The 27,990-nt window shown below is 36.6% G+C and overlaps 1 protein-coding gene across 1 annotated transcript in view; it reads right to left on the bottom strand.

The window, feature by feature from the left end:
- The window catches only part of LOC145990140 (sodium channel protein Nach-like), a 123,879-nt gene that overhangs the window by 21,067 nt on the left and 74,822 nt on the right, over positions 1–27,990 (bottom strand). Inside the window, exons 7-9 of the mRNA XM_083125803.1 lie at positions 7,608–7,884; positions 5,693–5,746; positions 2,083–2,179 (exon numbers count right to left, since the gene is read on the bottom strand). Of these exons, the coding sequence (XP_082981929.1) occupies positions 2,083–2,179; positions 5,693–5,746; positions 7,608–7,884 (428 nt within the window). The remainder of the gene's footprint in view (positions 1–2,082; positions 2,180–5,692; positions 5,747–7,607; positions 7,885–27,990) is intronic.

The raw sequence follows: 27,990 nt of genomic DNA, 5'->3' as shown, positions 1-27,990 counted from the left end.
AGCATTGCTGTGGTAAATCACATCAAATTCTGGTAGTGATATATTTTGTAGCGCTGTTCTGTTCAATTTAAATGAAAATGGAATCACACTAACATAGATTACAGCCCATGCTAAAGTTTGTTACTTTTCTGTAGGTGGGCAAATATCGTCTCTATTGTTTACCACCCGCTGAGAATCAGTAACTTGAAACCCTTCTTATTTTCTCCTCTTTTTTCTCAGCACACCTGCACTTAGTGTTGCTTGTTAATTATTTTTCTACAGGGTGTCCAAAAAGTAATGCAACCGAGATTTTAAATGTACGTAACTTTTGTACCAAAAGAGAGAAAGACATGAATCTTATGCTTGGTATTAACTTTTGTCATTGTAGATATTTGTTAAACATTAAACAAGAGAATCATGCTATACATGAACGTTCAGTATGTGGAAAAATTACTAAGTTAAAAAAAGTTTTTGTATTAAGTAAAAACATTGCATAAAAATAATCATTATTTTATTAGTTCAATAAATACCCACAGAGACCATCGATACACATAAAAAAATATTGCCAAGTGACTCCACAGGTGTCTTTGGTTCATGTATGTTTTTACCTCATACAATAACTTTATTTGCACCTTTTAACTTTTTCCACATACTGAACGCTTGTGTATAGCATGATTTTTTTTTGTTTAATGTTTCAAAAATATCCGCATAGTCAAAATTAATACCCAGTGTAAGTTTCACACGTCTATTGCTTCTTGCACAAAAGTTACGTACATTCAAAACCTTGGTTGTATGACTTTTTAGACACCCTGTACCCAGCCATGAGAATTCATGACCGTGTGCATATTTCAGTGCAAAATATAAAAGTGTACAATTTAGACAGAATATTAAGGTTGATTTAATGAGTACTATTACTACGCTATTGGCAACACTACAACCAAACCACTATCTTCAGAGGAAAGGGTTATGATTATGATTGGTGGGTTAAAAGTTTGACTTTGGATCTCTTTACACACGAAACACAGTATAATAAGTAACCTTGTCTTTAAGTGGCAATTTTTTAATGAAACTGGCAAATGATGGTGTTAAACAGTAGCTGCGATTTGGTTCTAAAACTGGGGGGCATGGACAATTTACTTTTCCTTGGTAGATAAAACTTAGACAGGGCATAGTGCGGGGACAATCACCACTAGTGATAAATGTAGATTAACTGAACATTTGGAAATACTGAGTTTTAATTTAAGACCACTTTATGCACAGATAGGCTAATTGGGACTGGACCTACAGTTTAAAATGGAATGTGCCTCCACTGGATATCGAACCTGGAGGCCCTTGATTACAAGGTGCCATTTGGAAATATTGTATAACACTATCCTTGTAGATTCACAAAATAACACTATTCTTGTAGATTCACAAAATAACAAAGTAAAAATTTTATCCTGACGCCTTATTCACAAACAATTGTAATTTAATATGGAATGTTATGAATTATACACTACTATTACTATTTTCTTTTAAGTCATTATTGCATAAAAGAAATTATGTAATAGCGTAATTTGAGTAAGAAATTGCGATGATGCTGGCAACAGTGTGGAGCTCACAACAGTGTCATTATACTTCATAAATTACCATTTACAGAAGACGCTTCAGTTGTTCCCCTGTGCAGTGTGGGTGCAAGAGTGTGCATGGATTTTTTTTGACAGACCTTTCCATGGAAGGTGATTTCCTATTATGCTGATATCCCACAGCCAGCTCGGTCCACAGATTTGTTCTCTTTAGACTTCTTCTCATGGGATTTCCATAAGTAAGATTATTCCAAACATGTCCTGCCATGATCTTCGAAATGAATGATCACATCAAAGATGTCATAACAAACATGCTAAGATGAGTAATAGACAGTGTCTGATGCTGCATGAAACAATGTGTAGCGTGCTGTGATACTCATTTGCCAAGGGTCATATTAAAACATTAACTGATAAATGGCATTTCTTTCTGAACAACAAGGTACTAAGGTCATTGAATAAAAATACTTATTTCATACATAACTTCAAATTACGCTATGAACGCTGCCGCACCCTGTATGAAATAATGTATTATACTTACTCCATTACATCCTCTTCACTGTAGGCAATATTATTGCATTGTTGAAAGCATTGGCAAAGTGGTTTATGGTCCTTACTCAGAAGTTTAACTATTGTATCTAAACAAAAAAAGTAATACATAGTAAAAATTTCATATCTGCTTTTAGTCTTGAACTGTATAAAATATACAGGGGATGGACAAAAATATGGAAACACCACTACATCGGAACGGGTGATATTTCGGAAGGCAATTTTTCCACTTGAAATTGGACGTGGTGCGACATTATTTTGTTTTGCGCCATGAGATAGGACAGTTGCACTGTAGATAGTGTGCAGTGCAGTTGATACTGAATCATGTCCAAGCTGACAGTGCTTCAGAGGGCAAATTGTTGGTGCCTGCCTTGCAGACGCCTCTGTACCAAAGTAGCCATGTTATTTGGTGTACCGAGAGGGACTCTATCCAAGATCATGATGACATAATAGTGTGTCCGTAAAAACATCATCAGATAAACACCTGCATGGACAAAAATGTACACCGAGTGACAGAGACAGGACACTGAGGGGGATTGCGACCATGTTTTGCATGAATAATGGTGCAAGATCCCATTATCCACCATTCAGGACGTTTGTCCATTCCCGGAGGCTGTTTTGGAAGCTAAAGGCGGTCTTGTACCTTACTGGCTATAGCATTCCGGCTTATCTTCGCAGGCGTTTCCATGTTTTTGTCCATCCCCTGAAAGAGCTAAATATTAAGGTGCGTGCTTTCAGACTGAACTTTACCCCTACAATACCATGGTGTAGTCTACTGAAAAGGTAATTTTTGTACAAATTCTCTCATTTAGCTCTTTAAAATATGACATTAATAATACTATAATTGAAGAAATCATTCATTAATAGTGGTTTGTTGAGTGTCAAACAAATTTTTTTGATAAAGAAATACAATTATAACAATGAACACAACATTATGTCAAATGATCTACATAATCAGTATAATCTATAGTGGTGCAAATAGGCTCTTCTACCTTATGTGACAGATACAATGTAACCATATTATATCAATATTACTTCGATTATGTTGGACATATTGCTGATCTACATATATTTTCAACTTTGAGTTAGTGCCTGTATACCTCAGGAAGAATAAGTCTTTGGGGTCCACGTGCAGTCACTTATGAGCCACTGCGAAGGCCTTTCCGCCCATTTGCCTGTGAAGTGAGCAGCGGCGGCACCAGGATTAATCATCTAGGGGTGCTGAGGAGTGTGGAATGAAATTTAGGGGGTGCGATGTTGAAAATAAAGAAAACATGAAATATACATGCATGTTTTAGTCCTTAAATCAAATATCAACCAACTTCTAGTACGCATCTATGATAATATGTTAATAAAACTGAAAAATTCTAGCGACTTGCTTCATTTTTGCCTGATTTTAGCACAACAACGACGTTTGGTAATTTGAAAAGAACAGCTTGTTCAAGGGAGGCCAATGACATATATGGACGACTGATAGATTTTTTTCCATGGAGAGGCAAGCATGGCAAGGCATTTTTCCAAGGAGAGGGGCCGAGGTATATTTGCCCCCTAATAGTGTTGCTCACTCTCTCTAAAATAATCCTTCAATTTGAAGTTACCATGTTCCTGTAACACTCTTATAATTAACATAAATGACAGTGACTGAAATGTACAATTTTAGATTGACATCCATTGTTTTAAGCTGTCTTTATGCACATATAGGCTAATCGGGACTGGACCTACAGTTTAAAGTGGGATCCGAACTACATGTGCCTCCACCGGGTATCGAATCCAGGATCCCTTGATTACAAGGCACAACCAATTGAGGTGAAAAATTGAGTTATTAATCAAATATCATGTATGTTAAATATGTGACAATAACTGCTGAGTGTTGAGTTTGTGTGCAATGAGTAAAAGAAAGATGTCGATAATATGCACCCTAAGTTCTGCAATTTGAAAGAGAAAACAACACAATACATATGAAATCATGTAATTATCAATTCACTTTTTTTGAGCTACGTCACTTTTCTGAAAATGTTCTGTTGTCTTGTTACCCCTCTTTTCATATGCGTTCATTTTACATAATGCATAGCCTACATTCCACCTGCCCAGATGCTGTGAAGTCAGGACAAAACGCTAAGTGCACAGCAACTTCTTAGTTAAAATCCCTTGGGCCGCTCTGTCCTCAATAAACAAACTATAACAATTCTTCGCGAATTTTTGGCCTCTTCGTAAGTCTTTGAAAACGTCTGAAATGGTACATTTACTAGAACAAATAGAACGAATTAACAAGGAAACTACCATCACTACAAAAACTTGCGATAAATAATTTCCCGTGAACGACCTGATAATAACTTGAAAGCAAGCAATTGTTCCAATGTGACTTGAAGAAAAAAGGAAGAACAAGTAGGCAGACAACAAAACCGTGTTAAAACTGTGTTTCAACAGTGCATAAGAAAGCATGCAACAACTAACACAGAGCTATAGCTAGCTATACATTTATCAAAAAACACAAACAGACTACATGAAACTCAAGAAGGAAAGAATTCTTAACAACAATTCTGAAGAAATAAAGACAAGGGGCACTGATCTTTATAGATTGCTGACATTACAGGCAAATAAATGGCGAATCTCTTTGAGAGTAGGATGAATGCTTGCCTGTTGTAAATAATAACAGTCTCACTTCAGTACCTAACATTTGGCTCTCAATATGACAACGACATGACATAATATGACACTGCAAGAGGTAGAATATAGGTTTTTGGTAGAATATAGGTTTTGGATAGGGGTGCTAAAGAAAATTAAGGGGTGCGCAAGCACCCTTTGTGCCCCCTGGAACTGAGGCCATTGTCAAACTTTCGCCTCCATTAGTAAACTTGCTGGTGTGGTAAGGATGCAGAGAAATTTCTGTAAGTTTTAGGCTTATGGAGGGCAAGAAACCAGTCATCTTCACTGGTGCAAGAGTGTAGAGGAGGTGCCATCTTTAAAATGACAAAAATGGCATTTTGAAGCTCACTTGATTAGTGTTGCAGTCACGAGATTGTCTTATAAATAACAGTTGATATCTCATGTAAATTTGAGCTGTACGCAGTTTGTCCTGTAATTTTTGTTGGACTTTTTAAGTTTTTATTTGACTCACATAATGCATAGGGTCCAATTAATCAGTTCAGCAGGGGGTTTCAAAACCCCACTATTTGCACTGGTGTGTCTTAACATTATTCACATATTAATATTATCAATCTGTAATCAAGATTTCTTGGGTTCAATTTCCAGTGGCAGCACATGTCAATTTCAAATTAATTTAGTACAGATTAGCCTATTTAAGCTAAAGTTTTTCTATGTGTCTGGAAATGATTTTATTTCAGTATTTTATTTTATGTTGCTCAAACTTTTTTGTTCATTGGGATGTAACAATATTATCACATTTGAAGGGTAACCCCTTCCAAATCTGCCAATGTGACAGACTGGATTTGTCACTTGAGCCACTGACCACTGCCACTGACCACTGCAATCAATGCATGTCCACTATCAAAATATTCCACATTTGTTCAGCCATGCTTCATGAGAACAAAACAAAAGTCTATGAGAAGGCTATTTACATCGAAATATTTTTGTATGCTCACCTGCATGCTTTGATAAGCAAACCATTCCACTGACATTACATTCCTTCTCCTTTCCTAAAACATTGTAAACACAAACATTCACTAAAATTATTTACACTGACAATTAATTATTACAAAATATCACAATAAATGTTAATATTAAAGTGGTTTCTATTCTTGCTGCAACACAGTAAGATTTACCATACTATTTCATGATATCCAACAATGGTTATGTGATCTTTGAAGAACATTGATGGCTATTATACTTTAAATTATTTTGTCATCTACAAAAACATACTGCATCATTAATTTTGTATGTCAGTTAGGGGCAGCTAAAAATAAAATTTTCACCCAGGCAAGGTGGATTTTTGGCAACCTACCCTGTTTCTTCTACTTTCCACTTTTCTCCAATAAAAAACATGCCAATGACGAAATGACAAAAAATAACACCCTTATTTTTTAAATACTTTAAGTGTTAATGTTAAACAACACATTTATTGAAAGTGTGTGTGTTTAGTTAATATCTTCATAATGACATCAAAATAACAGTAATCTCTTAGCTTAAATTGCCACATGATTTTGCAATATTATGTTACACAGCAGTAACTTCCATTAATTCTTGTCAACTTTCAACTTTAAAAAAAAAAAACTAATAGCCACTCCTTGTAAACAAGAAGTGAATGCAAAAGTTTTATCCACCCCTCAGTTACAGACACTAATGTACACAGATTATTTTTTTTCACAGTCTGGAATTGTCAAAGTGGATAACATACCTGCATTCTAGAGGCAGGATGCAGTACAAAATATTTCATAATTACAACTTTAAATCTTCATTTTAAAAATTGTTCAAAGGCAAAAATTGTAGTAAGGGGTCATTCTAAGGTGAGTTTGCATTTACCACCTTGGTTCCCCCCTCCCAAGTTCTTTATTGCTTTCATTTGAAAATTGTTACTTCCTCAACATTTTGGGAGGGGCTGTAGGCCATCAGCCCACCCCTCTGCACAACCAGTGGTTATGTAATAAAAAAGAAAACTTCAACAAAAAACATTTTTATAAACATGCACAAATTTTAATACAGGGTGGCGCATATTGTATCTACCAACTTCAAATGACAATGGAAAGAGGGTGAGTGCTTGTAGTAACTTCAAATGGTTATGAAATAAAAATATGCACACAAGCATTTAATACAGTGTATTGATTGATTTAGTTTATATTACTTTGCGTTTTGTACCTCTTGGCTAATTTGCGAAGATGGGGGATGAGTGATGAAATGATGAAATTGATAAATGGACATTCAGAAACAACCAAGCCCGAGTGGGATTCGAACCCGGGACCCTTGGCTAATACAGTGCATTGTATGGACAATACAGACATCAGTCCACCTTGAAAATAACATCCTCTAAACGTCGTCCTCCTGCTTGGATGCAATGTTAGAGGCAATGAGGGAAGGCTTCTATGATATGCACCTCAGCATGTCCTCTGTAATAGCGTGTATTTCATGGCGACTGAGGGTTCGAAAAATTAGCCATGGCTATCCATTGCCTAAACCACCTCAGAATGCTGCTGTGTGTGTCTGGAACAGGTGCATGGCGATCGTCATTGTTCCACCACAGTGCCCGGTGCCTGATTGGATAAAGGCTTCCATTGCCACAATCTGCACCTGCACTGGCCAACGCTCCATCATACACTAATTGCCTGACTCCCAACTCTCAACGGATGTAAGTGTACACGTGCATTCTGGCAAGGTTGCCAACTCAAATTGGTAGTACAATATGTGCCATCCTGTATATTTATAGTAATTCAGTGGCGTATTCTGAAAATTTGACCTGCTTTACTGCTACAATCTGGTAAACAAGTTAACCTGGGATAATATGCCACTGGCATAATTGAACAAACAGAAAAAAGTGCTTCAAGTGTATGAAAAAGCTAAAAATACCTCCATGAGGATAGAAAAATGGAGAGCATCCACACAGTTTCTCAGACAGTTCCTTCCTACACTGCATTCTACACATGTAGTAACTGTAGACATTACTCTGCAGAATTTTAGATTCATGGGCGTAAATGCATTTTCTTTGGTGTTGGGTTAGGCCAGCAATCGCTGTACTAGGATACACCAAATGTGGTTTCACCGTCAACAGAACTGTCTCATTAGGATTAAAATGCCAACTCCTGCTTGCAGCATCAATTACTTCAAATGGTGAATGAAGAAATGCCTATAATTAAGGATAAGATAAAAATATATAATATAATGTTAATAAGCCAAATATTTAGTATTCATTTTAACCTTCCTTTACCGAGATTCTATTTCTATTTATATTTTTGTTATTTAGTGTCATTTTCTGGATCAATTGGTAAATTGTGATGATGAGGATGACATGAGTGATGATTAGATGATGATGTTAATAGTCCTGAAGGTAGTAATGTCTATATGGATTGACACATATTTCTAGTTTTATTGAGCAAATAAATAACCATTTGTGATAAACGTGGATAATGATAATCTCTAAAAATATATAAAAAAGATATAATAGAACAAATCGATAACATAATTTTTCTAGGTATAGATCCACCAACACATCTGAAACCCTGGCAGGGGAGCAGTGGTGCTAGTGTTGCCAGTTTAAGGTATGGGGAAGCCTGTAGAGTGCATATTTTCCAAGGTTTCACAAAGCTTGGTGGATCTATATTAATAGGCATGTTCCAAAAGTTGCACAAGTTTAATGCATTAAATGAGTTATGGCCATAAGTTCCATGAGTCCTGTAGTGAACCTGGTGAAATTTGATATGTTGTTCCTTAAGTCGATTGCCATTCGATGTGTGAAGTTTGTTCTTGCATGAAATACATGGACCGGGAAGCTGGTTTTTTCAGTGAAAATTGTCTGCTGCTTGCAGACAAGGTGCATGCATGACTGCTTCAAACTGCACTAGTTGGGAAAATGCATTATAATTTTAACACAGAGTGATATGAAGCAACATGCACAGGATGTGTGTGCCTTAACTGTTATTAAAATGTGATTAAAATGAGTAATAATGATCGTAGTGGAGTTTATATCCAGAAAGTCATGTCTTCCACTGGACACCATGTGGAAACTTTGTATAGAGAAACTGCTTTGCCTGCGCTTTCAATTAGAGCATTCTTTAAGTCTGTAATTAGTTTCACCAGTTATCTTCGTTGAATTTGTACATTTCGTTAAGACTTTCTGAACGCACCCAATATTGAAGTAAAAAATGCATGCTCATCTAGGACTCAAGCCTGAGTCTCTGGCATACACATTGATGAATACTCCCTTCAAAGGATGGGTTGTGGTAGCTTCAAAACCCATCCAGCCCTTCACATTTCAAGTTTATATGTATGTACAGTCACGGAAATGACCGGCTTGTAATGAATACATTGACTTTAAATGGAATTGTTACAAGCCAGCAGTGTTTGTGACTGTACAAATGCATATATACAGTGTGTCCCAAAAATAAGGAGCATAACTTTAGGAATGTGTTCCTCACATGTAAACAATGAAAATAGTTTACATAAACATAGGTCCAGAAATGCCAGGTTTCCGACACATGCAACCGGAATGTATTCATCTCCTATAGGTGCTTAGTTTCCTGCGACACAAGATACTGTTTAACACAGTCTGATACTTGGTCTGGCTAGTGGTACAGTCAACGGCAAAGATAATGGTGATGGACAATTTGCCTACTGTTTATTTTGCCTTTGGGTGTACATGTTGAGTTGACATTGTTGTTTTAAGTCCACTTTATGCTCAGAGAGGCTAATCAGGACTGGGACTACAGTTTAAAGTGGAATCCAGTTTTATGAATGGGAATGCTGTAGAGACTCGTCATTTGTATGTGTGACAGTACCACGAAAAGTTTCCACACTGAAGATGTGCAGATAGAAAAACATTTGTGAGTAGTAGTAGTTGATTCTTTCTGCGGACGACCTTATCCAAGGCCAATTGATACCATAGCCTATTTTGGCCAATATTAAAACTATATTTTTACATCTACTGGTGGATTTAGCTAATTTATAGGTGTAGCAAATTGTCTAATCATGCTACGAATTCTAAAACCCTTGTACTAGGGTGATTAATACAATTCTCGTATTAGGGTGATTAATATTAGTAGACTAGTTTAGTCAAAATTAAGCTATATTTTTATATCTTCTGGTGGATTTAGCTAATTTCTAGGTGTAGCAAATTGTCTAACCATGCTACGAATATTAAATTCTTGTACTAAGATGATAAACATTCTTGAATATCTAGCTTGGGAATTCTACCCTCAGAGTCATGTGACACTCTGTTGATTGGTTGAGAGTGTACTTAACTTATGCTCCAAACAGGTGGCTAGTTTTATTTGAGAATGGTGCCAAGGTAGTTTCTTAGGTATGAAAAAACTACCGACTACTTGATTACTAGTTATTTTCTGCTTTGTTTATACCTAAGGTAGTTTCTTAAAAATTATTTTGGTTACTAATACTTTTGTGGCATCCTATGTAAGAGACTAGTTTAGTCTAGTCTAGTAAATTAAACAACTAAAATTGTTCTGTGACTCTTTTATTCTTCACATCTATGTATCATCTATACCTTTGTAAATATGTGCTATCATATTTATTTCTACTCAAAATAATTTCTAAAATATGATATAAACCTCTAAGCTATCATATTTGTTATTACTAAAAAAAAAATTCTTAGATATAAAAAAACTGACTATTTGGTTACCAATAAAAAAAATAGACACTACTTTTAATACACCATATTTTTCATCCTTATTTGCAACAAGTTTTTATATAAAGAAAAAAGATACTACTTTTAACACACAATGTCTTCCATTCTCATTTGCTGTGACTCAACATTGGGACATAACTGTCTATTGTTAACCTACACATACTAGTATTGATCGAGTCTGGAATTCCTTGCACAAGGTTGTACACATGTGTATTGACTTTTTAGTTTTTTTCTCTTGCACATGTGTCATTAGTGGAATTCCTTTCTGCAACATGCATGAACATGTTACCTCAGTGGAATGTTTTCTTCTTGTTATTCATGGAAGTGTTTAAGGTTGGATATTGACAGAGTTTGTTAAATTGTTGGTTTAAGTAAGTTTTTCTTTAGAATATTATACTAGTATTGTCTAGTAAAATAGAAGAGTTTCTAAATTTGATATATTTGCAACATTTCACTATTTTGAGTGGTCTTGATATCTATTATATACAATTTTGGTTAATGTATAGTGTGTTTAGTTTGCTTGAAGAGCTGGTATACAAAGTTTTAGTTACTATAGAAGCTCTAAGGCTCAAATATTGCCAAGATTGGTATGTATGGTATTTCTCTCAATTTCTCTTTCTCTCTCTCTCTCTCTCTCTCTCTCTCTCTCTCTCTCTCTCTCTCTATATATATATATATATATATATATAAATACTAATACCCAAAATATTTTACTATTTTTGATACACTTAAGCATAGACTTACGTCTCCAGCAAAACCGATATAAATACAATACCCAAAATAATTTACTATCCTTGATACACTTAAGTAAAGATTAGTTTCTATTTAATTTTTTAAAAGTATTTGTGCTAAATATATTACCTCCATGTCAGATTGAAATATTTACACCCTCTAGAGTTGTGACATATCCAGAAAAATGTATATATTAATACCAAATAAAAACAATGGTTAATCCTACTTGTAAAACTGAGTGCCACATTTGTGGTAAATTTGTATCTAAGACAAATTTGTCAAAACATTTCACAATATGCACTGGCCAACCCAAAACTCCTATATTACCAACCCAACCCTGCCCCTATTGTGGAAATCTTATTAGCATACCTCATATGAACAGACATAAGAAGATGAGTTGCAAATCTCAACCATCAACCAGCCAGACTAATCCTAGAAAACGACAAGCAGATATAGATCTAACTGATTATCCTAAACCAAAACAAACTAAATTTTTGACTACACCTAGTGCAACAGCTTTTAGTGGTAGTCTCAATAATTGAATTGTGGTTTAAAGTCCACTTTATGCACAGTAAGGCTAATCGTGACTGGACCTACAGTTTAAAGTGGGATCCGAACCAGTTGTGCCTCCACCGGGTATCGAACCTGGGACCCCTTGACTACCACTGCGCCATCAAGGAAGCCGGTCGTCACAATGATTACCCTTTTGAATCAGAGGCACACTGTGATATCAACAATTTCTTGAAGAACATAAAAATCTTCAATAATAGAATTCCTGAGAAATGAACTTAAAAATAAATTTGTCAAGTTTTATACTACTCTATCCTCTGAATATGTGAAACCTGATGAAACACATCATATACATCACCATTGTTCCAAGATTGCCTCTATATTTGAATGACATAGATAATTTGGAAAAAAAATATGCCCAGTTTATGGAGACATTACTCACAAAACATGAGGAATTTGAGGGTAAAGGATCTGGTTGGAAATTATGTTGACTCCCACACAAACTAAAACTGAAAATAAGTCAATTTCTACCTGTCTACTTATGTTCTTCTTCCAGTAGATATTCAGAACAAGAAAAATATAATAGAAAAAATAACGATAACAAGTGTTCTCTGTGGTGTGTCTTGGCAAAACTTTACCCAGTTGATGGGAAAGACAATCCAGAGCTAGTTCACAGTATGAGACAAAATTTTAGCATGCTATGTTAGGTATCCAATATCCTGTTCCTATATGTGATATAAAAAAAATTGAAAAACAAACAAAAGAATTTTTCTTGGCAATCAATGTGTACGCTTATATAGAGAATAATTTTGTATATCCTCTCAGAATAAGTAATATTAATAATGTTAATGCTACTGAGATTGATTTGTTACTTATTTCTGATAAGAATTTCCATTACTGTCTCATTCGTAATCTTTCTTGTTTGGTTAGAAGTCAAATAACTAAATATCACGGGGAAATCAAAATTTGTCATAGGTGTTTGACTACATTTGATAATCGTAAACAACAGAACTATGTTAAATATAATATTCAAGAAATTGCTGACAAAAAACTTAAAGATCACAAACAATACTGTGGTGAGAACAAGCATGTGCGAATGATTATGCCCAAACCAAAAGTAGCAGATTTTGAGGCATTTCTCAAACCCTGATTTTGAAATATCTTCTACTACACCTTTTCAACTCCATGAGTTCTGTAGTTATGGTTACATAGTTGTGTGGCGTAATTTATTAAAACCTAATGAGCATTATTTATACAGAGGACCTAATGCTGTCAAACACTTTTTCCAAAAAATAAAAGAAGTAAGGAAAATTGGTAAAGTATTATCTTTGTCAAAACCAAGAGTACAATTATCTGCTGCTAAAGAATAATTATATGATGCTACTGAGATTTGCCCACAGTGTAATTCATATATTACAGATGATGATAAGAAAATTCATCTTCATTGTCATTTCACAGGAGAAAATTTGGGGATTTTGTGCAACAGCTATAATCTCAAAATACAAGGGGACAAATTTGTCCCCATATTTTTTCATAATGGCAGTGGCTATGATTTCCACTATTTAATTATGCATCTAAGTTATGATACAGAGCATATAGATGTTCTAGCAGAAAATCAAGAAAGATACATTAGTCTTAGCAAAACAGTAAAGTTTTCTGAGAACAGTACTATTAAGGTGAGATTTCTAGACTCTATTTGAGATATCTCTCTGCTGGCCTGGATGCTCTTGCCAACAAATTATCTGATGAACAGTTCAAAATTACAACTAATAGTTTTCCTGGCATAGGCATAAAACATATTAGACAAAAAGTGGTCTATCCATATGAATATGTAAATGACCATACTAATTTTAATGATGAAACACTTCCTCCTTTCAAGGAGTTCTACAGCCAACTCAGAAAATAATATTACAGATGAAGATTACCATCATACACAATTAATGTGGAAGAAATTAGGGTGTAAGACACTGGGAGATTACCATGATGGTTATCTAAAATTAGATGTGAGAATTCTTGCTGACGTCTTCCAAGCTTTTAGAAAATTGTCTATGACTATTTATAAATTGGACCCTGCAAATTTTTAGTCTGCCAGGGTTTGGGCAGTTATGTTGCAAAAATCAAAAATTGAGTTGGAGCTAATTTCAGATGTGGACATGTTTGTTTTTATAGGAAGAGCTATACGTGGGGGTATGGTGCAATGCACACAAAGATATGCAAGGGCTAACAATATACATATGACAAAATAATATAATCCAAATGAACCCTCTAGCTATATATTCTATGTTGATGTGAATAATTTGTATGGTTATTCAATGATGCAGAAACTCCCCTATGGTGATTTTGAGTGGATAGACCCAACATCAATAGAAATAGAAAAGTTTGATGACGCTAAGGTAGTTTCTTAAATATTATTTTGGTTACCAATACTTTGTGGCATCCTATGTAAGAGACTAGTTTAGTCTAGTCTAGTAAATTAAACAAGTAAAATTGTTTTGTACCTTTTCATTCTTTGCATCAAGTCTTCTGTGCAATAAGAATAGCACTACATAAAGTGTTGTCAGACAGAGGCTCATGGAATTCACATACAATCTTGATATTAGTTCTATCATTCTACCACTTCTACCACTTGTTTTCTTTTTGACGTGTTAATAACAAACATTGGACTGTGTGCCTTGAATTCACTGGGATTATAGTATATACCTATGTTTCCTTCAGTTACTCTCTTGTAAGTAGTGTAAGCCTCATATAATTTAAGAAAATCATCTTGTGCTATGTCCAGATTATTATTTTCATGGGGGAAAATCTCATTACGTCCAGTTTTAAGATAAATATTTTAATCTTGCAATCATTAAATTTGCTAGAATCTTTCTCTTGACTGTTCTCTCTCCCAGTCTGGAACAACACAATTACAAAATCTGGCATATCATACTGTATACTACTGAATTGATTCGTGGCGTTCATAATGTCCACCAGAGGCTGGCTTTTGGACAAACTGGTAAAATCCAATTGGAACTTGTGGATTTTTCAGAATATTTGCTTTGTATTTGAGGGCATAATCAGTTTCATATTCTACTACTGGTATCCTCAGCTCCATGGTCTTGATGATACACTTGCCTGTTTCAGGTAAGGTATTGGGTAATGTTGTACTATCAGGATTCAAAATACTATAACGCATTAGTGCATTATTGTTATTAGCTGCCCTGCGAAAAGTAATTCTGAAACCAGCTCTCCATATGATGTCCTTGTAGTCTGAGAAGAAATCTGGCAGCAGACACATGGGAAATAGTACTGTGTGTATTTTTGTCAGAATTTTGGTTCCTGATTCAAATCCCCCTGCCTGGTAATATGTTGCATCTACTTTGGAAAATTTAAGTGTTCCTAGGGAAGCAGAAGTATTACCAGGATAGTCTATTCTATCTATTACAGTACCCTGTTTTCTGATTTCCATTTGAGAGAACAAGTGTGGCACAAAATTATCTACTAGTTTTATGTTTGCATCAGGGGGAAATGCTTCATTATATTAATTTTTTACTATTTCAAATTTAATATACAAATCAGCCCTGTGAGGATGTACAAAAATGTCACCCACGTACACATCAAATTCAGTTTCACGATTGGGTTCATTGAGATTAGCAAATGTACGACAATTGGGAGGAAAAGATTGTAATTCATAACTCTTTCAATATGCTCCATGTTAATGGTTATTTTATATATTAATTTCTATGATTGCTGTTGTAGAAGCAGCAGCAAAATCATCTACTTCTCCTTTTTCGTTGGTTACCACCAACTCTATATGGTCTACACGATTGTGAGATACTGGAAATTTGATAGGTGAGGAGGGTGTGTAGATGATAGGCTCCATGAACTCAGAATTTGGTTTGAAAGTTGCTATGATTCCAGTTTGTTTGTGACTACCTATGCTGCCATCAGAATTTGTAATCATTCCTTCTCCACATTACAATGGATGTTCAAAGACTCTATGGCCAAGAATTTAGGAATATTGTCACCTATGTGTTTGATGGCAGGCTCTCGTTTTGTATTATTCTCCAAACCTAGTAGTTAACCAAGTGTACCAAGACCAACTGTTTCCGTTGCAGAAACTAATTCTACTCTGTGTGTAACAGAATTTTGTCATAGTAACACTCCTCTAGGTACATGAGCTTGTAATGTTGATAGATTATACTGACCAGGAGTAATAATATTTTTTCTTTTCCTAATGCAACCCTATTATTGTGTTCTGAGATATTAGGAATAAGATACATACTTAAGAAAGCACGTAGAGCTATAGATTTAGGATAGATAATATAATTGTGTAAGCTAAGTTTTAGTATTGAAGTCTCACTAGTGTGATGGAATACTCCCATGATGCTTCAGGTGCCACAATGCTTTCTGAAAATCTTCAATTGTTGGTTTATTTATTTGAGATAAGAAGGCCAGAATAGACACACATAGGTGGCCACAATTTACATCCTCAAAACTCTGGATACGCTCGTGACTATAATAAAGATTAGAAGTATTAAGACAAATAACTAAGCCTGATGGTGGTATTCCACTAAAAGATTCAAAAACAAAAGCTATGTTAGGTTGTTTGTAATAACAGATCCAGTGGGAGCCTTGATTTTTGAAACTATCCAAATTGACTACTTCACACTTATATGGTCCCTTGAAGGATAAGGAATCTGACATGAAAACACCTCTGAAGTATTTAATTTTCAGTAACTTAATCATATTTTCAATATCATAGTTGCATAATGGTTCTATTTTTTTTTAATATTTTCTCTAAGCATTAATACTCTTGCTTTCTTCATCATTGCTAGATTATGACGTTTTTGCTCATCTAGTTCAGTTTTGTTCTTCTTTGCGTTAATTACTGTTTTTGCTATAGCTGCACTAGCCCCTGCTAGACTCCCCACAGCACTCAGAGCTGCTCGGCGGTCGAGAAGGGGGGGGGGGGGTATGCGTGGGAAAAATGCTGGAGCGTGGGATGCTAGCATGTGCAATGTACGTAGCGAGGAGGCTAGAGAGAGAACGGGAGTGGAATGTATTAATAGATGTTAGTGTATATGTGAGCGGGGGTTCATGGCACTAGTAGCGAGCTTTCAACCTTGAGATAGCAATCGTATTTGTTTTCTCTTTGTTTCTACCATCAATGAAAGTAACTTCATAGGAATTTTCGTCGACTCTTCGAAGAATAGTTCCTTTGTACTTATAGGAGGATGCAAAGGCTTTAGAAACTCCTGGAGTCGGACTGGAATCTAGAAGCCACACATGTTGGCCTGGTGAGTACTGAATTTGTCTAGAAGTGCGGTCTGTGTACTGTTTCTGTTGTTCGAAACGCTTGTGTAAATTGTCATGAGCGGTCTGACGTATGGATGTCAGGAGTTCAAGTCTTTGTGCGTTTGTCTGGGAGATGTTGTCAGGGGTCGTATGGAGGACTTCGTCTGCTAGGATCCTTGGGTTATAGCCAAACAAAGTAAAATATGGATTTTGACGTAAACCAGAATGGAGTGTAATATTATGACTAGGGCCCGGAAGTTGAAGACCTATAAATTGCCAAAAAAAAGACCTATAAAATACCTAAAAATATTTTAAAAAATGACCTAAAAACGGGAAAAAAGGACGTATAAATATGATCCAAATTAATTAGTAACTTGAGTTTTAACCTCCCCACCCTCTCCCTCTGCGCGGCACCTTGAGATCTTTGCAGGCGTGTGCTGTCTGGACGTATACACCATGCTGAAAGCTTCAAAACAAGATAAAGTTGCCATTTACAGCGCGACCTTCCAAACAAGTTACGGTTAAAGGATCTTGTACCGTACCTGCTTCAGTCGTCCAAAAATGTTTTTCTCTCGTTTAAGGGATCGGTTTAAATATATTTATTTCTCTCTTTTTTTATTTCTTTACTACAGAAAGGATGTTAAGAGATGATGAACTGATGACGATTCGAATTGAGAATGGGAAGTAAAAACGTAATCGAAAGAAGGCGAAGTTGCAAAAAAAGCCGTTAAGACGTAAAAAAGGCTAAAAAAAGGACCAATAAGCCAAAAAACCGCGAAAAAGGCAAAAAAGGACAAATAAAACCCACCTTTTTCTTGCCTACAATGACATAAAATGAACATACATTATGTTGGGCCTCGTCTTCGGACACTAGGAAAAAAATGATTTTTCCTCAACTTCCGAGCCCTAATTATGACTATACGTGGCACTAGCCAGGTAGTCACACCATGCATCCTTTTTCTAAATTACATAAACTCTCATGACTTTCTTTAAATAGCTGAAGGAGCTCGCCCGTTCGTGAAATGTGCACAAGTTTCTACATATTTTAGCTGTACGCCGGTAATATTGGCTAACTCCCGTAAAAGTAAGCTTGAATTGGGTGTTGAGCGATCTAAATAAATAGTGTCCGGGTGACCATGGACTAGAAAAACTTTCTCAACAAGAGCTTTTGTTATGTTTTGTGCATCATGATTAGCCAAGAGAGCTGTGATCACGTATGTAGTAAAACTATCGACTATTGAGAGAAAATATTTGTATTTGTGTGTCTTAGAAGAAACTAAGGGTCCACAGACGTCAAGATGAATTTGTTGGAAAGGAAGGGATGCAGGGGGGATGTCTGGAGGGCGTGGGGGGTAGAACCTTGTGGTTTCTTTGAGATCTGGCAAGGGATTCAATATCGAACCTTATCATAGACATACAGGGGTTTTACAAAAATGTGGAAACATCTGCAGAAATGCACATTACCTTTATTAATATCGAGTAGGACTACCTTTGGCATGCAGAACGGTCTGCAGTCGACGTGGAATGGACAAATAAAGGTCGCGTATGGTTGTGAAAGGGATGTTGTACCATTCTTCCCCAAAACCAGCTGCAAGTTGTTGTAGATACGATGGTGGTGGGTAACGGGCTCGCACCTTGGTCTCGAAAACCGACCACAGGGGTTCAATAATATGGACATCTGGCGATTGTGGACGTCATGGCAGATGTGACACTTCATCTTCGTGCTCATGAAACCAGTCCTGGACGATGTGAGCTGTATGAACAGGGGCTCTGTCATCTTGAAACACGGCATCACCATCTGGGAACAAAGTTTTCACCATGGGATGCAGCTGGTCACTCAAAATGGTTACGTAGTCCCTGGCAGTGACATGTCCATGCAGGGTGATGATGAGTCCGGCAGAATACCAGGAGATGGCTGCCCAAATCATCACTGAACCACCTTCATGCTTCACTCTCGGTAACAGACAGTCTGTATCATACGCTTTTGCTGGCGTTCTCAACAAGTACACTCGGCCAGCAGTTGGAAACAATGTAAAGGACGACTCATCCAACCAGATTACAGCCTTCCACTGCTCCATTGTCCAGTTTTTATGGGCGTTGCACCACTGTCTCCATCTAGCAGCATGGTCAACAGTCACGACTGATTTGGGAATTGCAGATCTGCCATCAATACACTGCTTGTGGAGTTCTCATCTGACTGTTTTGACGCCAACAGGGTTTGTAAGCACTGTATTCAGCTCAGCAGTGACTTTTGGAGCCGTGGTGATCTTCTGCTTGGTCACAATTCTACCTAATGTGCGTCTATCTCTGTCACACAACACACACTTGCGTCCACGCTGGTGCTTCGCTGATGCGGTTTTTCCGGAAGTCTCGTAGGCAGTCACGATCTTCGAGACTGTGCCTCTTGATACACCAAATATTTCCGCTACTTTCGTCACGGAAGCTCCTGCCATACGCGCACCCACAATTTGCCCTCTTGGAAACTCTGTCAGCTCAGACATGATTCACGATAACCTGCACGGACCGGTCGCTGAACAGTAACTTGCCCATCTGTCAAGTTGGCCAAGGTGTATACCTCGCAGGAAGTGCCAGTGACCACAGCGCCACCTACCATTCAGACGCAAATCGTGTTTGAAATGGCTACCTGTTTTATACCAGTGGTTTCCATATTGTTGCCCAACCCTTGTATTTCTTCATGTTAGGGAATAAGTAGCGCTTGAGCATTACGTTATATGGTTTTTGTGCGCCTTGGTGATTTCCATTCATTTTATGTGTATGAATATGGTCGAGCACTTGATTTCTTAATGCGTGGGGAACGCTAAGCCTATCTCAACATCCTGTTTTGAGTTTTGTTGTTCTGTATAAAATATTATTTTTGAGTACATAAGAATAGGAGAGTTTTTCTAGCCTAGGATTACTAGCTTGATTTTTGTTTTCTAAAATATCAATCATGTCTCTTAACTAAGGGTCTTTACGCTGTTTTGTGCTAATATCAAATCTTCTGATTGTGTATGGAATACTTGATGAAAGAACAGGTCTTCATCATCATCATCGTCCTTTTTGTCATAATTAGTCTTTTCAAGCGGTAAGCTTGCACGGGAAAGTGCATTCGCAAGTTCATTTGTACTGGCGCTGTTATGCCTCATTTCGAAGTCAAAATTTTGAAAATAAAGTGCTCTTCTTCTCAAAATGGAACTAGGGTATTTGGTTGAACGAAGATAGAATAATTATTTGTTGTCTATAAGAACCACAAATCGTTGATTCATAAGAAAAAAACTTGAAAGTTTTCAGAACATAATAAGCACTTGCAATTTCAAGGGAAAATGTGTCAGGCTATTTCTCTGTTGGTGTTAAGGATTTCGAGCAGTAAGCGCAGGGATGTAAATTTCATTCGTCGTCAGACTGTAACAGCGCTCCAGCAATGCCATCCGCGCATGCATCAATAAACACAAATGAGGGGCGCTTAGGGTCATAAGGGCGGAGGAAAGTGCTGAAGTTATCATTTGTTTTAGTTTTTCGAAACTTTTCTGGTGTTCGTCAGTCCATTCAAACTTGACATTCTTTTTGAGAAGCTTGAATAAGCATTCTGTAGGTACTGCAAACCCTTGAACAAATCGCTTTGGTGTTAGGTGTGGGATATTCCAGAATGACTAAGAACATGTTCAGAAATTCTAACTCCCTTCTGAGAAACCAGATTGCCAAGGACTTTTACTTCCGTAAAGGCCAGCCTACACTTAGAAGGTGATATTTTAAGGGATGCTTTTCTTAACTTTAGGAAGACTCTGTCTAGTAGGTTAATCATGAATGGGAGATTCGAACTATATAATATCACATCATCCATATATATAGAAAGTTCTGAATTGTCTATTCCACTAAGGGCGAGCTCGCTTACGCGGTTCATTACACCAGGGGATGTTTTTAATCCCTGGCATAAACGACCATACCATAAGCTACCAAGATTGTTAATAGAAAAGGCGGTAATGTCCTTAGAACGCTCCGTTAAGGGTACTTGAAAGAAAGGGGCTTGGAAAATCCAAAATGGAGTAGAATTGCTTACCAGCCATCTCCGGCATAATCGTGGAGATACGAGGGTCACTATTTATACTTTGAGCCTAACAATGAAAAAACAGGAATTTGGCATTGAAAATTGCTTTATTGTTTTCCGAAATATTCTCCTTTATGGTCAATACACTTTTGCATTCGTTCGAACCATTTGTAAAAGCAGTTTCTCCAATCTTCTTGAGACACCTCCATAATATGGTTTTTGAACGCATCAACGGCGTCTTCCGCCGACGAAAATCGTTGTCCACGCAATTTATTCTTGACATTCGGGAACAAGAAGAAGTCATTGGGTGCCAAATAAGAACTGTACGGCGGATAACCCATCAATTCGATTTTTTGACTGTTCATAAAGTCGGTTGTTAGACGAGATGTGTGACAGCTGGCATTGTCTTGATGAAGAATGATCCGACGGCGTTTGTTTGTTTTCCGTATTTGACCGAAGACCTCTGACAAACAAATTGTTGTGTACCATTCAGAGTTGACCGTTATACGTTCCTCTAAAGGCACAGTTGCCACATGACCAGTTTTCCCGAAAAAACAGGCGACCATTTGTTTCGATATGCTTCGAGCGCGAACAACTTTTGTTGGATTGGGTTCATCTTGAAACACCCATACAGTCGACTGCTGTTTACGTTCTGGCTCATATGCATATATCCATGATTCGTCACCTGTTACAATCTTATATACGTCTTTTGAAGCACCACGATTGTATTTATTGAGCATTTGTTTGCACCAATTGACGCGAGCGTCTTTTTGAGTTTTTGGCAAATTGTGTGGGATCCAACGAGAACATACCTTTCTCACAGCTAAATGATCATGTAATATTTTATATATGCTGGTGGAACTAATGCCTATGGTTGCCTCAATCTCACAGTATGTCACATGACGATCTTGCAGTATTAGGTTTTGCACAGCATCTATGTTTTCTTGAACAACAACTGATTTTGTACGACCTTCGCGAATCTCGTCGGTGAGCGAATGGCGGCCACGATTAAATTCGTTATACCAGCGTTTCACAGTGGCAAAGGATGGGGCTTCATCGCCAAATGTGGAAGTAAGTTGATCTATGCACTGTTGTCTTGATAATCCACGTCGAAAATCGTAAAAAAATTATCGCACGAAAATATTCACGAGTTAACTCCATTTTATTGTTGTCGCGCAATCTCCAAGGCAACATAAACAACACAAATGAAGCTATTGACAAAACATTTGAAGTACGTTATGGTCAATAATGCCAGACGATTCCGTGCAAACGTCAAATCGCGCCTAACTTCAATCAGTGTTGCCAAGGCTCAAAATATAAATAGTGGCCCTCGCATTAATTCCTCTGTTTTAGCAAAGTGTTTGTTAGTAAAGCAACCAATGTATTTAGCTCGTCCTGTGATTATATAGGATAAAGTCTGCTCTCAGGGTGGCGTTCGGAAAATCCTGTTGGACCAATGCCTTCTTAGCAATAACATATGCGTGATTTGGTTCGGTAACGTCCTGTTTCCGTTCTAAGACGATCTGAACAGGCTGTGCGGGAAGGAATGCTCCTTTGAAAAGGGCACTTATTTCGTTTTTGATTTGGGTATATGTCAAGTCCGTCTCTTCTGTATGTCGTAAAAGTATATCAGAGCTGTGTCAGTTAAGAACAAAGGCAACATTTCTTTCCGTTTCGCTTCCGACCACCCTGCCGCATGAGCGAAATTCTCTATTTTCATGAAAAAGGGCTCGACTTCCTTGGGGTTGTTTCCGCTGAAAGGCGTCGGATATATAGGGTAGTTGGGATGGGAGTGGCCGTGTCAGTGCTGGATATTTCTGCAGTGGTGTTATTGGGGCTATTAGTAGTATTAGAGCTAGTTAGTATGTTAGTTGAGGTGCTTACCAAGGGTTGGTGTTGGATTCTGCTGGGTGTTTCTAATCCTAGTAAGAATTGGGGGTAATTTCTGTTAGCAGATCTTAACCGTGTTATGGAGAGGAGGGGGCCGGTGATAGGGGTTGTGATTGTACTGGGTCCGCCGTAATTGCAGTAGCTAACTCTATGATTTTGTTGAGGGAGGCATCTAGGTGTTCGTGCAATGCTATCTGTGACGTATTCATAGACTAGAGTTCGTCGTACTGACTAAAGAGCAAATGAAAGTAGGGGTATGCAATTAGTTGATTCATTGGTATGACGTTTTTTAAATAAATACAAGCAATTGTTCTCATTCCCGTGTGAATGATGCTTAAGCACGTACAGAATGAATATTATACAAAAGAACTAGATTTTGTGTGTGTGTGGGGAGGGGGCACAAAATGAAAAGGTGGGTTGTATTCCATATGGTAATATACAAGATTGTCACAGGGCCTGACGCATCTTAAGCGTACTGTGGGAGTATTAAATTCTGACTAATGAAAAAGTTAATTTGTAAGATGCTTCCAAAGTAGGGGGGACTAATTAAATTTAAAGCAATTTGTACAGAAGGGTACCCAATTGCAAAAAGAGCCTGAAGAACCTCCACCATGTTGTAATCCCTTTTTTACCAGGGATCTGAGGTTACATTGATGCAACAATGACACATTTAGGTAGAGCTTAAATATACTTGTGTTGAAACTGCTCCGACTGAGAGAAAAGAGATATGGATGATTGAATTAAGGTTATTCACGCTTGTTCATACCTGGTAGACGAATGATGTATTTTGTCCAGATGCTTCTTGCTGACCGTATTGTGACTGACGCCAAGGTTCGATACCGTGACCCTTGGCTCACTCTTCCGAGCAATACAGCACAAATGGCTGCAAGGTTGATGCAGCCGTAAACTTCGTACACCGTTGTTGTAGTTCAGTTCGTTGTAAAGTGAATGAGTAAAATAAGATAAATGAGTGCGAGCTCCGAGTCGAGCTTGCTTTTATAATCTTTTGTCTCGAAAGGTTTATTACACTTTTCGAACACGCTGGATCATGTTAGATCCACGTATTTACCTCGCAGTCAAAGCTCTGAGGAAATAACGATGCGTGCACATTCTTGAGATTGCTCGGCGATCGGACAATTCCAGTTAATGAACAAGCATAAAATAATCTCTTTACGAGGTTTCTCGTACTTTCAATCACCATATCTCTACAATATATTTAGGAATATAGTCCCCACCCTAATTTTTGTTTTGTATTGATGATAATTGTTGTACCTAACGCTGCTATTTTTTCACCTAATGAAGCATTTTTGCTGATTAGTATTCCAAATGCTACTTGTTCCAATTTTTGATCAGTCTTATGACGAACACTAAGGTCATTGTGAGTATTGTAGGCAATGTCATGGTCTTTACAAGCTGTATCCAAAGCATTAATTCCTTTGTCTCCTTTCTCCAGTCTCTGTTCTAGTTGTCCCTGGACCACAGTATTGGTAACCAAGTAAGTGCATTTCGAAAGGAAGTTGGTTAATAATGTCATTAACTAAACCCTGACCCTTCCAGAATTTGGGAGGTCGAGTATTAATAATTTTAATTAAGTATCCTATGCCTTTACTGTCATTTACAATAAAATTGGCTAGTTTAGTACTAATCATATCCACAATGCCTATTTTATTTATTATAGAAATTATTATTGCCAGCATTTTCTTCTCCTGCTATGACCAACAATTTATCTATGAGTTCTCTCACATCATACACCCACACAAACTCTTTGGGTAGAGTATTGTAGTGTTTAATGCCACTACCAGCTTTAAGTTGGTTCGATATAGATTTAATCAAATTTTTGTATTTGTCTCCACTGCTAGATTTAACTCTATTCTGACTAGCATCATTGTTTTGGTATAGAGCATCAGACAGTATTAAAATTTCTGAGTAACTCTGGTAATGTTCATCTGTATAATCTCTAGGATGTTTCTTGGTGATGACTTTCCACAGTCCCACAGTGCCAGGATATCTAGACCAGCTATTTGCTACACCCAAATTGACTGTTATGTCATCTCCTCTCAATTTTCCAATTTCCCAAACTACACCCTTATTAGGCTCCATGGTTGGATATAATCCAACACTTCATCTTTGTCAAATTTCCCAGTACTCAGGTATTCTCTTGTCAAGGGACCTAATTCAATTTTTTTTAATCTCCTATGGTCTTAGTAGGTGGTTGTTGGAGTACTAGAGGAGTATGAATACTAGATAATGGTGTAGGAGGAAAATCTGCATAATTTCTAGCAGCAAGAGGCACTAGCTCATTTATGAGATTCTTATTTTGTTCTGTGACACCCTTAATTTCTCTACCAAGACCACTGATAGCATCAATAATTGGTCGATCCTGACGCTTGTGTTGTTCATAGTTCCTCTATTCTCAAATTTCCAGCTCTTAAATCTCTTGGCCAGATAGTCACGTAAATTCAAATTGTCTTCAATTTTACGTTTTGTTATTTTTGTTCATAGGTTATTTATAACGCCACAACATAATTATTTTATAATGACTCAACACTTATAAAATTTTAATTTTGTTTCTATATTTTCCATTGTTTGGTTTTTGAGTCATATCAATTGTGGCAAATCCAAAATCATCTATGTTCCAGCAGGAAGAACAGAATTTTGAAAATTGACTATAGTTTAAATCTCCTCCTACATAGTCATTATATACATGTTTCAGATTAGTATGGTCCTGACGAAACAGACAAATTACATTTGTATTATCATGACGTAACTGTTTGGTAATCTTAGAATAAGTCTCAGCCAGATAAAAACAGTCTATTTCCCTGTGACGACCATGAGTAAAAAAATCATGTACTTCATTTTGATTTTCTAAAATTACATCATCAAAAACTACAACTGAGTTTTCAAGACAATGGTCAAGTGGATTTATTTCTGATCCAAAGGTAGCTATGTCTAGTCCCTCATAGTTTCATAAGCTGCTGGTATTTGGGTTGCTCTAAACTTTTTGAGAAAACATACAAGTGTCTGTTCTTCCAGTCTAACCAATTGGGGGCAAGAAGAAAATTATCTACAAGTAGTGTAGTTTTTTCCAAAACCAGATGGTCCTACAATGAGACATCTGAGATTGTTAGCAGCTCACCATTTTTCTTTCTAGTTTCTAGTAAATCAGGCAAACGTCTTACCACATTCCATGTTGCTGTCATAGAATTATTTGGTCTGTGGTAATCCAACTTTTTTCTGGAAGTCCCAGCCATTTCACTAACTTCTTTTTGTTTTTTCTACATAATACTTTCTCAATAAGATATGTATCTGGGTTATTCAGTTTTGCTAAGTTCTTCTTCATAAAATCTTCCTTTCAATATTTCATTGCAATTGTATTTTATTATATATGTATACCTGTTCCCTGGTAAGACTTCAACCACAGTGAACAACTGTGTACTCCAATTTTTAGTAAAACCCTTTTCAAAATGATGTTTCAATTTACTAACTCTAACTTGATCTCCTACTTTGTACTTGGGTTTATTGGTTGTATGTTCATATTTAGGACAGTAAACAGTAGAAATCAATTATAATTCGTCAGATTTAGTTACTTCGGCAGGCTCTATGTATAGTGTTATTGTAATTATGAACAAGATCAGATAAAATTGTTACCCACTTATAGTTACCCTGCAAACTAAAATGTTTCCACATATGATTTTTTAGTGTCCTGTTGAATCTCTCAAATAAGCTAGCTTTCAAATTACTGTTTGTAGAATAATGTCAAATATCATGCTGGACCATTAATTTAGTGAATCTCGTATTGTAAAAATCTTTTCCTCTGCCTGTCTCTAGGTGACGAGGTATTCTGCATTGTTCAAATATAGACTTAAAGGCCTCAGTGACCCAAGCTCCTGTTTTAGATTTCAAAGGAACAGCCCAAGCATATATACTAAAAGTGTCTATTACACTAAGCATATACTTAAAACCATGATTTATCTTTTTCAGATTTTTCAAATTTCCTGTGTTCATTCAATCAAATCAGCCTGCTACAAATCATCAATTCCTTTTGTTACCACAGATAGTCCTTTGTAGTTACGACGAGGTGGTCTGTATAGTTCATTAACTATATCTTGTCTAGACATTGTGTCTGGTAAGAGAAGATTACATAAAAGGGATTATCCTCAGGGTACAATTGTTTAACTTCATATAATAATTGGTCACCAGTTTCAACATTAAAAACAGACAATTGTTCATCTTCATGTATTTTATATTTATTGGTAGATTTATCCTAAGATGCTATTGGTATTTGAAGTGCCCTGACTACACCATCTTTTCTTTGTATAGTGAAAAGTGGCACCTCAAAGTGTTTTCCCTTTTTCAAATATCCAAACTTCAGAAATTGAATAGTACCATTGAGGAAAAATTCATGAGTCTGTGAGTAAGGATATAATTTGTAAATATTACCAGCCTTAAGATATGTACAGTGCCGTCTAGTATTTGGAATACTGTGAAGTCTGACAATCTCAACAGAGAATAACTGAATCGATACTACTTCATCCAATCTGCTCAACAATGGTTCCAAGTGTTCTCCAATAGTATGAACAATCTCATCACGACTAGGTTTAATTTTCACATCAACATACAGTTGTTTAAATTGTTCATTTAAATCATGAAGCTGTGTGGTGAAACTTGATAACGCTGATTGTTGATTTGTTTCTATAGTCCCAATTTGAAGCTTAATATTTGAAATAATTTGCTGTAAACTCTCCACAAGTCTCAATTTGGAACTCTAGCTAGAAACATCATGTACTTGGCTTCTGATTTCCATAAATAATGAGTGAAGTTCACTGAGACTTTGGTTGGTGGGCAAAGTGGCAATTGTTTCTTGAATTTGTGCAATTTCCACCTGAATGTTTTTAATATCTTCAGATTTGAGTATTCCATTTACTGATCTTTTCACAGCTCTTAGTTCCTGAGAAGTAGGTAAGCTAGCTACAGTATTTTGAAGAATTGTCAAAGCTTTCTTCACAGCATCTAATTCAGTGGCATTAGCTACAATACTTAAGACATTTTGGAGATGAGTTATGTCATTTTGTGTAGGTGTTGATTGTTGAATTGTTTCTCTTTTGTTTTGTATGTGATCTATCAAATGATGAAAATGAGAT

This window comes from Lepisma saccharinum, chromosome 7, assembly GCF_977018435.1.
Source record: "Lepisma saccharinum chromosome 7, izLepSacc3.1, whole genome shotgun sequence".
Lineage (NCBI taxonomy): Eukaryota > Metazoa > Arthropoda > Insecta > Zygentoma > Lepismatidae > Lepisma > Lepisma saccharinum.
Note: the sequence above shows the minus strand (reverse complement) of the source record. Positions and strands in the feature narration are given on the sequence as shown.